General features: G+C 40.3%; 1 protein-coding gene across 1 annotated transcript in view; it reads left to right on the top strand.

Annotated features, from left to right (window-relative positions):
- Positions 1-14,342, top strand: part of LOC142655659 (uncharacterized) — a 235,042-nt gene that overhangs the window by 141,955 nt on the left and 78,745 nt on the right. The window contains exons 38-41 of the mRNA XM_075830110.1: positions 11,330-11,467; positions 11,807-11,969; positions 12,120-12,241; positions 13,727-13,867. Of these exons, the coding sequence (XP_075686225.1) occupies positions 11,330-11,467; positions 11,807-11,969; positions 12,120-12,241; positions 13,727-13,867 (564 nt within the window). The remainder of the gene's footprint in view (positions 1-11,329; positions 11,468-11,806; positions 11,970-12,119; positions 12,242-13,726; positions 13,868-14,342) is intronic.

Below are 14,342 nucleotides of genomic sequence, written 5' to 3'. Positions count from 1 at the left end.
TGTTTGGGTATGTGTGTTTTTGTTTGTATATGTGTTTGTGTATATGTGTTCGTGTATGTGTGTGTATAACTGTGTGTGTGTGTGTGTGTGTGTGTGTTTGGATATGTGTGTTTTTGTTTGTATATGTGTGAGTTCGTGTATATGTGTGTGTGTTTGTCTGTTTATGTGTGTGTGTGTGTGTGTGTGTGTGTGTGTGTGTGTGTGTATATCTTGTTGTGTTTGTGTATATATGTCTGTGTATGGTTGTTTGTTTGTTTGTGTGTGCGTGTATATATATGTGTGTAGGTGAGTAGAAGTATTGGTATTGTTCACATTGATAACTGTTTTTTTATGTTGTTGCAGATTTTGATGTACCGATTGGACTACATCTTCGATTCGTTGGACTACTGCGTAGATCTACGTTTTTTCAAATTTTAATAAAATGGTTAACGAGGGTTTTGTTGGGGATTTCTTATTTCAATAAAAAAGAATTGTCTTTGTGGTTTTTTTTAAACTTTATTAGTGCCTAGATAATGGCAGTTGGCTGATTGACAGCATCCATTATTAAGGCGGTACTTAGTGTTAGCCGGTGCAGAGGCTAGCACTAACCACCCATTATTACCCCGGTACCCACCACCACCAGGGGTGCCGGGAAGAGCTTGGTACGATCCAGTACCCGACCATCTGTTGTGATGGTCGGGTACTGGGGCGGCCGTAGGCTGGTATTATGAGGCTGGGAAGGGCCAAAATCAGTGTACCTTCCCACCCTTGTAATGCTAGGCTGCTGCTGCTGTGTTGTATTGGGCTGGTTATAAAAATGGGGGGGACCCCCACGTCGTTTTTTTTTTTTGAATTTAACAAATTTAGCAATAGACGGGTCCCCCACATTTTTAATAACCAGCCATATACAAGGCCGCAGCAGTCTGGCATTACATGGGTGGGAAGGGCCACTGGTTTTGTCCATTCCCAGGCTAATAACACTGTGTTGTATGTTGCTGGTTATGATAAATTGGGTGGAACCCCATGTCTTTTTTTAAAAAAATATTTAAATAATTAAATAATTAAAAAAAATGACGTGGGGTCCCCCCCACTTTTATAACCAGCCAGATACAACACAGCAGCAGCCTAGCATTACAAGGGTGGGAAGGTCCACTGTTTTTGGCCCTTCCCAGCCTCATAATACCAGCCCGCGGCCGCCCCGGAGCCCGACCATCACAACAGATGGTCGGGTACTGGCTCTTCCCGGCACCCCTGGTGGTGGTGGGTACCGGGGTAATAATGGTGGTTAGTGTTAGCCTCTGCACCGGCTAACACTAAGCCTCGCCTTAGTAATGGATGTTGTCACTCAGACAGCGGCCATTACTAAAGTGGTAGTAATAAAATTTGAAAAGAAAAAGACAAAGATATAGATAAAATATTTTATTGAAATAAAGCACCCCCAACACAACCCTCATTGACCATTTTAATGTAGAAAAAAAAACGTCATCTAAGTAGTCCTCGAAACCGACGTAGTCCAAACACCAAACCTTTAAAAAAAAAAAATAATGAAATAAAACATGTCGTAGGCTTAGATTCAGTTTAATGTGTGATACTGACTGTTATACCATGTATAGAAGCCTGCCGTGAAGTTGACTTAGATACAGGGCGCCAGCAGACAGTATCATACATGGCCATACATACATATATACAAACATACATACAAGCATGCACATATATACATGCAAATATACATACATGCAAACATACACACATATATACATGCAAACTATCATACATACGTACGTACATACATGCATACACACACACATGAAAACATACATACATACAAACAAACATGCAAAGATACATACATACATATATACAAGCATGCACAAATATACATGCAAACATAAATACATGCAAACATAATTACATACATGCACATATATATAAACATACATGCAAAAATAAAAACATGCAAACATACATACATATATACATACATACATGACAACATACATACATGCAAACATACATACATACATACATGCAAACATACATACACACATGCAAACATATATACATGCAAATCTACATACAAACATGCACATGTATACATACATGCCAACATACATGCAAACATACATGCACATATATACATACATACATACATACATACATGACAACATACATACATGCAAATATATACATGCAAATATACATACATACACACATGCACATATATACATACATGCCAACATACATGCACATATATACATACATGCCAACATACATACATACATACATACATACATGACAACATACATACATACATATATATACACACATGCAAATATACATACAAACGTGCATACATACATACATACATGCAAACATACATTCATGCAAACACACATACATGCAAACATACATACATTCATGCAAACAAACATACATACATACATACATACATACACACATGCACATATATACATACATGACAACATACATACATACATACATACATACATGACAACATACATGCAAAAATACATACATGCAAACATACACACATGCAAACATACATACATACATGCAAATATATACATGCAAATATACATACAAACATGCACATATATACATACATGCCAACATACATGCACAGATATACATACATACATACATGACAACATACATACATGCCAACATACATACATACATACATACATACATACATACATACATGCCAAAAAAAAATAATAATACGTTCATACTTACTTTCCTCCTGTCCGGCCTCCAGCGATGACGTTTCATCCATGTCGCTGCTGCAGCCTGTGATTGGCTGCAGAGGCGGTCACGTGGGATGAAGCGTCATCCTGACGTGCGTGACCGCCACTACAGCCTGTGATTGGCTGCAGCGGCGAAAGGGATGAAACGTCATCGCTGGAGGCCGGACAGGAGGAAAGTAAGGAACGTATAATTTTTTTTTTTTTTATTACATTTAAATTGTATTTTCCGCGCGCCGAGCATGTACTGTCAAGGTTGCTGAAAGAGTTAGTGTAGCCCATTAACTCTATCAGCACCCCGGACAGTAGCATGCTCGGCGCAGGGAAGTGACAGGTTCGGTCCGAACTAGTTCGGTCCGAACCGAACTTTTTTGTGAAATTCGGCGAACTAGCCGAACCGAACTTTTGATAAGTTCGCTCATCTCTACTCATGTGCGTAAACCTCTAATAGCCACCGCTAACTCCGGCCCTGAGTAGGACGTAAGATCTGAATTGCACCAGCTATCCCAGATCCAATTACATTTTTCAGGTCGTTTTCTATGAAGATACATTATACGCTCAAAAGGTATAGTCGCGTTTACCAGTTGTATCCACATATCTTTGGTTGGTGGGCGAACATTCATCCACCTGAGAGCTATTGTTTTACGAGCCATAAACAAGGTCTCCCGAATACATATGCGAAGGTGTGGCGAAATCAGATCTTCCTCCATCAGCCCGAATAAGCAGACCCCCGGCTCTACCAGTACAGGGATCGACAGCACCCTAGCAAGCAGGGCAGTAACTTCTGTCCAGAAGTGGCGAATGTCTGGACAATCCCATATCATATGCTGAAAATCGGCAGGGCTATAAAAGCATCTATGACAATGGGGAGAGGGCCTTCTACCCATTTTGTATAAACTAATTGGTGTGAGGTAACTTTGGTGAATTATATATAGTTGTATAAGTTTGTTATTAATGGCAGGGGATACGAATCTATGTGATTCCAAAAGGCTAGCTCTGGCCTCCTCATCCAGGGATGGAATTAGCTCCCGCCATTTGTCCAGCGCCGGTAAGGCTGCCCTGCATGCTTTGGCATGTATGAGATAAGAGTATATCGAGGAGATCAGTCCACACGGTCCCTGGGATCGTACAATGCCTATTAGGGGATATGAGGAGATTTCTATGTCCCTACCTCTAAACTGGGCCTGTAAGGAATGTCTTAATTGCAAAAATTTGTCAAATGCCTGTCTCGGAACCTGATACGTCTCTTCCATCTGGGTAAAAGAAAATAATGAATTATTATCAAACACATCCCCAACAATGTTAATTTCTATATTAGACCAAAATCCCGCATCCTGTGATGTACTCAACTGGTCCATCATGTCATTATGCCACAAGGGGGTCTCTGCCATTATCCGGCCATCCCATGAGAGCTGCCTCGCGGCTGCCCAGGCCTTTTTTGCCACTCTGTGAATTGGTAAGGCATTGCTGCCAAGCGGTATTAAAGGTTCCAGTGTTGACCACAGTTTCCTTGATCCTAGATAATTTGCCAGACAGCTCTCCAATCCCACCGGTTCCTCATGTGACACCCAGGCTCCCAAGTATTTAAGTTGGCCAGCTAGGTAGTATACATATAGGTCCGTGAGAGCCATGCCTGCCAGGTCTTTAGGCCGTTGTAATTTGGCTAATTGCAGCTTAGACCTAGAGGACCCCCAAATAAACCTTCTGAACATAGAGTCCATTTCTTTAAAGAACGTCATGGGAATGGGGACAAATATATGCTGTAGTACATATAAGCACTTAGGTTGAACCACCATCTTAATAAGGTTAATTCGGCCCGCCACCGAGATAGGTAGAGCCGACCAGATTTTGAATTTATCTTTGAAGATTGTAAGCAAAGGGTCTACATTCAACTTCAGCATGTCATTGTCTGATCTAGCTATCTGGATCCCCAAATATTTAAATTGAGATACCACTTGCAACCCGCTAACCTTCTGGGCCATCTCCGAGTTCCGACGCGGAGAGAGGTACATCAGACAAGATTTGCCCCAGTTAATACGTAAGCCAGAAAAATCCCCAAATAGATCAATAATCGTCATTGCTCTGTGTAACGACTTCTCCGGGTACGACATATATAACAGCATATCGTCTGCATATAAGGCAATCCGTTCCTCCCCCTTGTATAGGCAAGTTCCCCGAAATATCTCATCCTGTCGTATCAAAATTGCAAGGGGTTCTATGGCAAGAGCAAACAATAAAGGAGATATTGGGCATCCCTGCCTGGTTCCCCTTTCCAAGGTGAAGTATGAAGACAACTGCCCATTCAGGGATATGGCCGCCCTGGGATGTAAATATAGAAGACTTATCCATTGTATAAAGACTGGTCCTAGCCCAAATTTTTGGAGAGTGTGCAATAAGTATGGCCATTCAATTGAGTCAAAGGCCTTGGCCGCATCCAAGGAGGCCAAGGCCCAGTCCTGCTTTTGTCGCGTGGCTATCTGGGACACTATTTGGGTCCTACGTAAATTGTCTGACGTACTTCTCCCTTTAATAAACCCCGTTTGATCCGGACCTATGGTAGATGGCATAATATCGTTCAACCTATTGGCCAACACCTTTGTCAATATTTTATAATCCACGTTAAGAAGTGCTATAGGCCTATATGATGAACAGTCTAGGGGATCTTTATCTGGCTTTAAGATGACCACTATGGTTGCATCAGAGAATGAGTCCGGTAGGGCCCCCGCATCTAGAGATGCATGATACGTTTTAAGCAGCTCAGGGGCTAACTGATCCTGATATTTCACATATACTTCTAGTGGGATACCATCCGGTCCCGAGGCCTTCCCCTTGGGCATGGATGATATTGCTTCCACTATCTCCTCCATAGTAATAGGGCTATCCAGATACCGTCTTTGGTCAGATGTTATTTTAGGACAGTTGACTTGTTCACAGTAGTCATACAACTCCTCCTTTGTTCTATGAGATCTAGAGACATACAAATCTTTGTAAAAGGTATGAAACTCCATTAATATATCAGTTGTGGAAGTCAGAACCGTGCCCTCTCTAGTTTTGATTTTCAGTATGGCCGGTGACGCATTATTCTGGTGGATAATATGTGCAAGCATGCTACTAGATTGGTTACCCTGTTCAAAATTCTTCTGGTTATTAAAAAACATTCTGCGCTTGCTTTTTTCAGTAATATATAAAAGATACTGTCTACCCGCCTGCAGCCATGTCAGTCTATTAACCTCTGAAGGATCAGAAATGTAAGTAGCTTCTAACCGTGTACAGGACTCAGCTAATTCCTTCTCTTTTTTTACCGACTCTCGCTTTATATATGAGATGGTAGATTGGAGGCACCCCCTGAGGTATGCTTTTTGTGCATCCCAATAGGCTGAGTGGTTAGGTGTTAACGAGTTCTCCTCTACATAGATCTGTAACTGATCCGGTATACGGTCCTGGTGGGTAAACTGTGTTAGCCAAAAGGAATGTATCTTCCTACTCAGCGATCTTGTCCCCCCCTGGGCCACCTTCAGACGCACCACAATAGGAGAGTGGTCTGAGAACGAGCGCGGTAGATGCTCTGCAGACTGCAAGGCCAAGCAGGTCTGCCCATTCCCACAAATATAATCTATGCGAGACATCGAATTCTTACCAGGGGTAAAGCAAGTAAATTCCCGGACCCCGGGCCACATGTGTCTCCAGAGGTCATGCCACCCAACTTCCTCCAAGAACAATGCTAATGGCGTCGGCCTGCTACCCATCAAGGGATCCGGGGCAGCGTCACCTCTGAACTTGTCCAGAACAGGAACGGCTAAAGAATTAAAGTCACCCATACAAATAAGTGTGGCCGAGGGATAGGCTGCTGCAAAGCCCGCTGCTTCGTATAAAACAGCTAAGGCCTGAGTAGGGGGGATATATACACACATTATTACATAAGGCTGACATTCAATCCACGCATGTATAAAAATGTTTTGGCCCTCCGGATCTTTTTTAATTACTCCAGGTTTTCACCTGAGGGACCTATGAACTAGTAGGGAGACTCCTCTGGAATAGTTGGAATATGTGGCATGTGCCGCCCATTGTATCCATGACCTCCTAAGAAAGCGAACCGTATCTGGTATTAAATGCGTCTCCTGTAAACATATCAACTGTGCTCCGCTTGCCCGGATTTGGGAAAATACTTGGGTTCGCTTGCTTGGGGTACCCAATCCCCTAACATTCCAGGATAGTACATTCAGGACTACCATTCACTGGCAGATATATGACAAAGAGCTCAAAAGAAAAGAAAAGGAAAAGAAAAAACAAAACAGAACTTACTAACACAGTAAACTGAAGAACCTCCTCAGAATCTGATATGAGCTAGTCAGATCCTACTAAGAAGATTTTCACGGGGGTAGTCTGTGAAGAACGATCTACCTATCACAGACTATTGCCCCGCCCAATCAGCGTCTCCCAGGCTGTATCGGACAATTTTGTACCTCAATATAAAGATATACCTGTACTTGCAGACATTAATTATATAGAATCTCTCCCTCCCCCTCTAATATTTTGTGTATTACCCGCCATGTACATTACATTTTCACCAGAAGACTCTTCCCTATACAGTTATCAATTGCTTCATTCCGCACGAGCATGTGCCCATACCTAAAATATACAGCAGGGGGGGGGGGCTATGTGCTTATTTGGAACATGTTTAGAACTACTAGGTGTTTTACACAATGGAGCACCTCTAAATATACATATATAAGAATAAATCATTCTGGTCTGAAAAACGGTACTCAGCCTAGCAGTCCATCTTTTCTTATTCTTGGCAGGATCCATGCCCTGCTTCGCAGCAGGTGGTGTTATGGTAAACTTCTTGGCACCGTGATCTTGCGGCTATTCAGCCAGTCTTCGGCCTCCGCCGGCGTATTAAAGAAGAGAGACCTGTCCTGATAAACGACCCGCAGTCTAGCAGGAAAAACCATTGAATATGGAATCTGGAGATCTCTCAGGCGCTTTTTAATCCCCACAAACGTGGCACGTGCTTTCTGAAGTACAGCAGAGAAATCCGGAAAGAGCATTATGGATGCCGTGTTGTAGGTGATGTGGCCTTTTTGGCGCGCGGCTCTCAAGATGGCATCTCTATCTTTACTGCTTAGCAGTTTAACCAGCATGGGTCTCGGTGCAGTCCCTGGGGGAGGGGGGCGAGAGGGGACTCGATGTGCTCTCTCAACAGCATATGCCACAGATAATTTAGCATCCGGCAAAGTATCCTTAATCCACTGCTCCATGAATGTGCTGGGGTCCGATCCTTCAGCTTGCTCCGGTAGCCCCAAAACCCGTACGTTGTTCCGCCTTAAGCGGTTTTCAAGATCATCGGATCTTTGTGACCACATTTCTGCTGCCCTTTCCAGGGCCCCGATCTGTCGAGCCACAGGTGCAGCGTCGTCCTCAATCTGTGATATCCGAGTTTCCGTGTCTTTCACTCTGTCTCGGAGGTTATGTATATCCTTGCGTATCAAGCCAATATCAATTTTAACTTCCTCTATTCTGGTGGTCAGTGAGGTAGTTGACTCCCTTATAGCTGATAAAAGCTGAGCTGTGACTTCTTTCAGCGTTGGCTCCTTCTCCCCCTCCCCCTCACCTTCACACTGTTCTTGCCGCGCCTCAGGAATCTCGGCGCCATGCTGACCTCCCGGCCTTGCAAACTCCAGGAGCTTGTCCGCTGCAGTCGAGTTTCGGGTTTTACTCATGGTGAGTGCTCCTCTGTTCCTCCGTCTTGTGTACCTAGTCCAGGAAATCTTTGCGGCAGTATTATGTCAGGATTATGAGTGGAGACGCTGAGATATGGACGGAGCTCCTACTGCATGCGACTGCTCGTGGCGATAGCTAGCCACGCCCCCCACGAATCCATATTTATGGACAGTATTTACGGATGGATGAAAATACGGTCGTGGGGCCTAAATCAACTATATTATGTGAGGGGTTGATGTCCGCAATTTATTCAGATCAATTCTCACACATATTTGGTATCTTATTAAATATTTTCTGTTCAAGTTTGTTGGGAAGAGTTAAGTAATTATCTACAATGTTGCATGCTGGTACTTTTATAAAAAATACTACCAAGCAAATAATTAAAGAATTAAAGTTATCAGTGTTATTTTAAACCATACTTGCCCTAAATGTCAAGTTTTAATTTAGACTTTCTCTATATATGTAGTATCTGTAATATATAAATTATTATATATATATATATATATATATTAGGCCATGTTCACATCACGTTGTTTGTTTGGTTTAAGCTCCCGACATACACGCTGAACGTGTCCAAAAGGCTCTAATGTGAGATGGAGGCCAAAAAAGTATCCCTTTTGCCCTTCGTCTGGCCAAGATGAAAGTCTACTGCAAATGAAAATGTATGGAATAGCGTAGTAAACTACATTATTCCATCCTGCGGAAATCCGTAAAAAAATGTATACAGTAAATGTATACGTTTTTTAGCATGGTAGTCTATGGGTGACAGGCATCCATTAAACGTATACATCATGAGCTTATCAATAGCTTTTCATGACGTATCTGATAAGTAGATACCATTATAGCCTATGGGTGATGGATGCGTTAAATTGGTGCCTAACAGCGGCATCCATCACTCATAGGCTATAATGGTATCCGTTTCACGGATACATCATGAAAAGGGTCGTAAAAGTTCATGAGTCATGACGTATTTGTTAAACGGATACCATTACATCCTATGAGTGACGGATGCCGCTGTTAGGCAAGTGTCACAGCCTTTATTTAAAGGTCGGGAGCTTCTCCCGATGTATACGCCAAACATAAGCCGAAAGAAATGATGTGAACATAGCCTTCACTTCAATAGAAATTTTCTATTGACATGTCTGTAAATAATATTTATATAATCATCACATTCTGATGTCATAGCCTGATATTTATTTATAGATGAATGGCGCTACATAGACACTACTTATCTCTTCCTGCAGAAGCAGTCTGTTGCAGATTGATACTGCAGGACATTTCTTCTCTTGTGTCAAACACTGATGACTGATACGGGTGCTCTCTCTAAAAAAGAAGTTATTCAGCAGCTGCAGGGGGTATTATAGTTTTATGCCCCAGCTGCTACAAAACCATATAATACACACCTCAGCTGCAGGCCTTCTTTTTAAAGAGTATGAGGGTCTTTCATATCAATTAATTATTGACTGGAATCTCTCCCTTCTTAAAAGGGAAGTTCCACAGCAGATTCCAATTGACATGCTGCTGAACAAAAAACCGCAATGCAGGTCAATTTATGAAAGTTTTTTCAGCAGATTTTTTATACAGCGTGTGGATGAGATTTGTTTAAATCTCATCCACTTTGCTGCTACTATATTATGCTGCAGATCTTCCGCAATGAAATACGTTGCAAAAAATCTGCACTATTTACGCTACCTGTGAACACCTAAAAGGTAGGCAGATGAAGTAACAGAATTTATCAATGCAATAAAGAGTTGATAACATCATTGAAAGTTCCTGAACATTTTCCATGGTTCCCAGATGGAAATAAAGGTGTACCATGTGCGGAATTCCCATTGGGATATTTCTTCAATCTAAAGATCTGATCTATTTTACCGATCCACTGACCAATTGGGGGAAAATTTTTCCGAAAGCCAATACCGTGGCAGGAGTAACTTAGCTGCAATTATCAGCTGTCAATAAAGGAGTGAAGTATGTTTGTTCATTTCATTGGGAAAAAGGGACAATAAAGCTATACAGGGCCGAGGTGAAATATTAGCCCTGCGGACTCGGTTACATCACCCTAAGTTTTCTATCCACCAAGGTTGCAGTTTCTTATAGGCCCACCAAATGTGAAAGAATACCCTCCTCCTCCAAACATCTCCAGCACCGTGTGGATTTTTCTTTCTACGTTGCTTCAGGGAGACACCATATGGTGGCACACGGAGGGCATATAAGTCCAAAATAAAGACCCGCCCGGACTCCATGTGCATGTGAGCCCTTTAATGTCTCCCAAAAAGAAAAAGTCCTTTATCTATCTGTTTGGTGTCTTGTAGAATCAACTCGCTTGAGTAAATCCTGTATCCGTTATGTTCTTTGCTAAGGATTCTGTTGCTCATCAGGTTTTAGATGGTGATGATATAAGGAACTAAATTACATTTTGTCATTCATGCAAATTGAAGAGAGTACATGTGTATAATAATTCTTAACTAACCATTGGGCAGACTTAAAAAATCATTACAATTCTAATCCATCCATAATGTTTTATAACCTACCAATATGATAAAAAACAATGGGCCGGTTTTAGCCAATTTTGCTGGGGGACAGCAGGCTGTGAACGTGTGGCCACTCCCTATTGAAATGAACAGAAGTTGGTCAATTGGTGTGGGTCCCAGTAGTCAGACGCCCATTCAGCAATGTTTTATGATCTATCAAATTGTTTCTTCCATTGGTAATATTTGGAAAAACAGAGGTCATTTTAGACGTCTTTACCGGGTCTTTGCTATGGTGTGGTCTAAAAAAAAATAAAGAATAAAAATAAATGTATGTATATATTCATTTTTCACAAACGTATTGATGTAAAAACATTACTTAAAATAATTTCGTAGGTTACCTACACTACAAATGAAGCCCAAGGAAAACTATATTTCAAGACGGAAGAAAAGGAACTGAACTTCTCATCAAAGATACTTTTTACTGAGAACACGTGTTTAAATATTATACAACTTAAGCATTATTTAGTACAGGTTGGTAATGGTATGGTAATCTACAATGTTTGATAATCTGGCATTTATCTGGACCATACGGCCAGACTACTGACATTTTACTATATACATCCTTTAAATACAATCTCTTGGCATGTTGTTGTATCAGACAGTAAAGTATTTAACACATAACTTGGCTTTCCTCTGCTCCCAAAATATCAAAAAATTGTCTACATTATTGGGTCAAATTAAAAATTATGGGGTAGGGGTTACAGTGATAATTGTAATCTAAAAATATTATACGAGCAAATCTTCTGTAATCTAGCTAGCAGTCAGTTTCAGTAATCTTATTGTATAACACAAATGTTCTTACTTTTCCAGTTGAAGAACCTGCCAGCACTAATAGAAATGAGGACGTTTTATGAAAAAAAACATAGAACAGTTGCTCTGGAACATAAAACCATTTGGGGCAGAAAAGAATTGAAGCTGGCAGGATCCTACACTGGACAATTTCCAAAGTTATCTGGAAGACATGAGATAACAGGTGACATTCATATTACAGAACACTGCAGAAAATATGCTATTAATATGTCATTGCAAATCATGAAAAGAAAAAAGTTAGATCTAGTTTACATTGAAACTCTGGACCTGTAAATTGTATTGGCTCCTGAAAGCAACTTTTCTTCTGTTACAGGTGAATTTTCTCAGTCTCTTGTTCTAGCAGCTCTGCGTCAGGCTAATGTCAGCATCAATATAGAGCACTCAAATCACAACCTTCAAGATCATATTTCCATAGGTTGGAACATTAAAAACCAGGTATCTATCTATCTATCTATCTATCTATCTATCTATCTATCTATCTATCTATCATCTATCTATCTATCTATCTATCTATCTATCTATCTATCTATCTATCTATCTATCTATCTATCTATCTATCTATCTATCTATCTATCTATCTATCTATCTATCTATCATCCTATCTGTCTATCTATCTATCTATCTATCTATCTATCTATCTATCTATCTATCTATCTATCTATCTATCTATCTATCTATCTATCTATCTATCTATCTATCTATCTATCTATCTATCTATCTATCTATCTATCTATCTATCTAATCAATCTAATCTAATCTAATCTAATCTAATCTATCTATTTTACAGTAGTTGCTTACAAGACTGAATAGATTTTGGTTGTATAGAGAAATAGTATAGTGCCCCATAGGGCAGGGGTCAGCAACCTATGGCACGTGTGCAGAACATGTTTGCCTGGCACGCTGATTCCTAAGCCCCACAAATGCTCTCCAACCTAAACCTAGTCCAACGCCGCCCCCTTGGCTTGATTGATCTCTCTAGCGTGCGCCGACGTCACTGGTTTCTTTAGGGTCAGATAACACACTTGTGCGAGTTTTCACGAAAATTCTATGAACATGAACTTTTCAATTATGTCGCATACGTGGTAACAGTTTGTGTTATGACTTTCATGCTGTATGGCACACTGAGTACTTCATCTTTGATTTTTGTTTCTTTTTTAAATCGGCACACCGTACAAATGTTGCCTACCCCTGCCATAGGCACATGTGCACACAGCGTTTTTTGCCAAGCAGAAAAAATCTGCCTCAAAATTCCTTCTGGAATTGACACATTTTTTTTATGCATTTTTTTAAAGGCGTTTTTTAAGATGTAACATATGCAAAAACCGCAGCAAAAACGTTTTTTAAACGAATGGCACTTTTTTTTCAGAGGTGGATATGCTTCAAGATAGGGCATGATGCTTTTTTTTTGCGAGAGGACGAAAAATGCCACAGAAAAAAAAAATTGCTATACCTCCTATCAATGTAGTGATATTCGGGACTTTCTTTGGCGCTCATTTGACGCTGTTTCCGCATCAAAATCAGGGTAAAAAAGTGCTGTGGGAACAAGGCAGGCAGTACAAGACAATGTATTTACACAGTTTATTTTATCTTTTTTAATATAGATTACTTTTATATGTAAACTGTAAAATGGCATTCGTAAAATCAGCTGGCACCTTTATTTGGCCTCAATACATTGTATTTTGTTGTAGATGCATGTGTGTTGTTCTTTAGGTTACAAAATAAAATCGTCCCAAATTTTTTATTAAAAAAACAGATTTGTAGTATTTGACTTTTATGTTTAGACAATCAGATATTTTATAAAAGTCATATTGATTGGGGGTTCAGCAGGTGGGACCCCATCAATAATAAAGATGATTACGTATGCATTTCTAGTGAACTAAACCTTGAGTAATTTACGGACTACCATGTTTCCTCCTGAAGGTCAACCTCGCCTCCTCACTGAAGATTGGAAAGGAACGCCTGTACTACAAAGCCAGCTTCTCACATCCTTTCAATTTTGCTGTAAAAGAGATGGAACTTGGTTCTTTAGCAGAATGGAATAACCACCAATATAATCAAAAGGTAAATACACATGCATATAAAATATCACATAAGTTATAATATACATTTATATCAATTATGCCTAGTGACATAGTCCATGCTGCATTATCAGAAGTTCAAAACCGAACAGGATATTGAAGTATATTAGGAAATATCAAATAGCAAGTGCTGCCCAACATTAATTTCTTCATATAACTGCAGGTAGACTTAAGATATTATATATGTTCCTTTTTTTCCATTTAAAATTCCACTTGATGACCTTGGAAACAGACAATGGTTAACATCTACTCCACTAGCTGCTTAGTTCACTGTATAACAGTTGTCTGGCCACCCACAATGCACTGCTCTCTGAAAACAGAAAAGCTGGAGAAATTTTTATTTCGTTTTGTATACGATCTAAAAATAAATTCTAAACCAGTCTCTAAAAGATAAGGAAAGCAAAGTATTTCATGAAGATTTTATGGAAGTTTGTTATATTGAATGCTCTAAAAGAAAT

The sequence above is a fragment of the Rhinoderma darwinii genome, chromosome 6 (assembly GCF_050947455.1).
Source record: "Rhinoderma darwinii isolate aRhiDar2 chromosome 6, aRhiDar2.hap1, whole genome shotgun sequence".
Lineage (NCBI taxonomy): Eukaryota > Metazoa > Chordata > Amphibia > Anura > Rhinodermatidae > Rhinoderma > Rhinoderma darwinii.
This window is presented reverse-complemented; position numbering and strand designations above follow the sequence as displayed.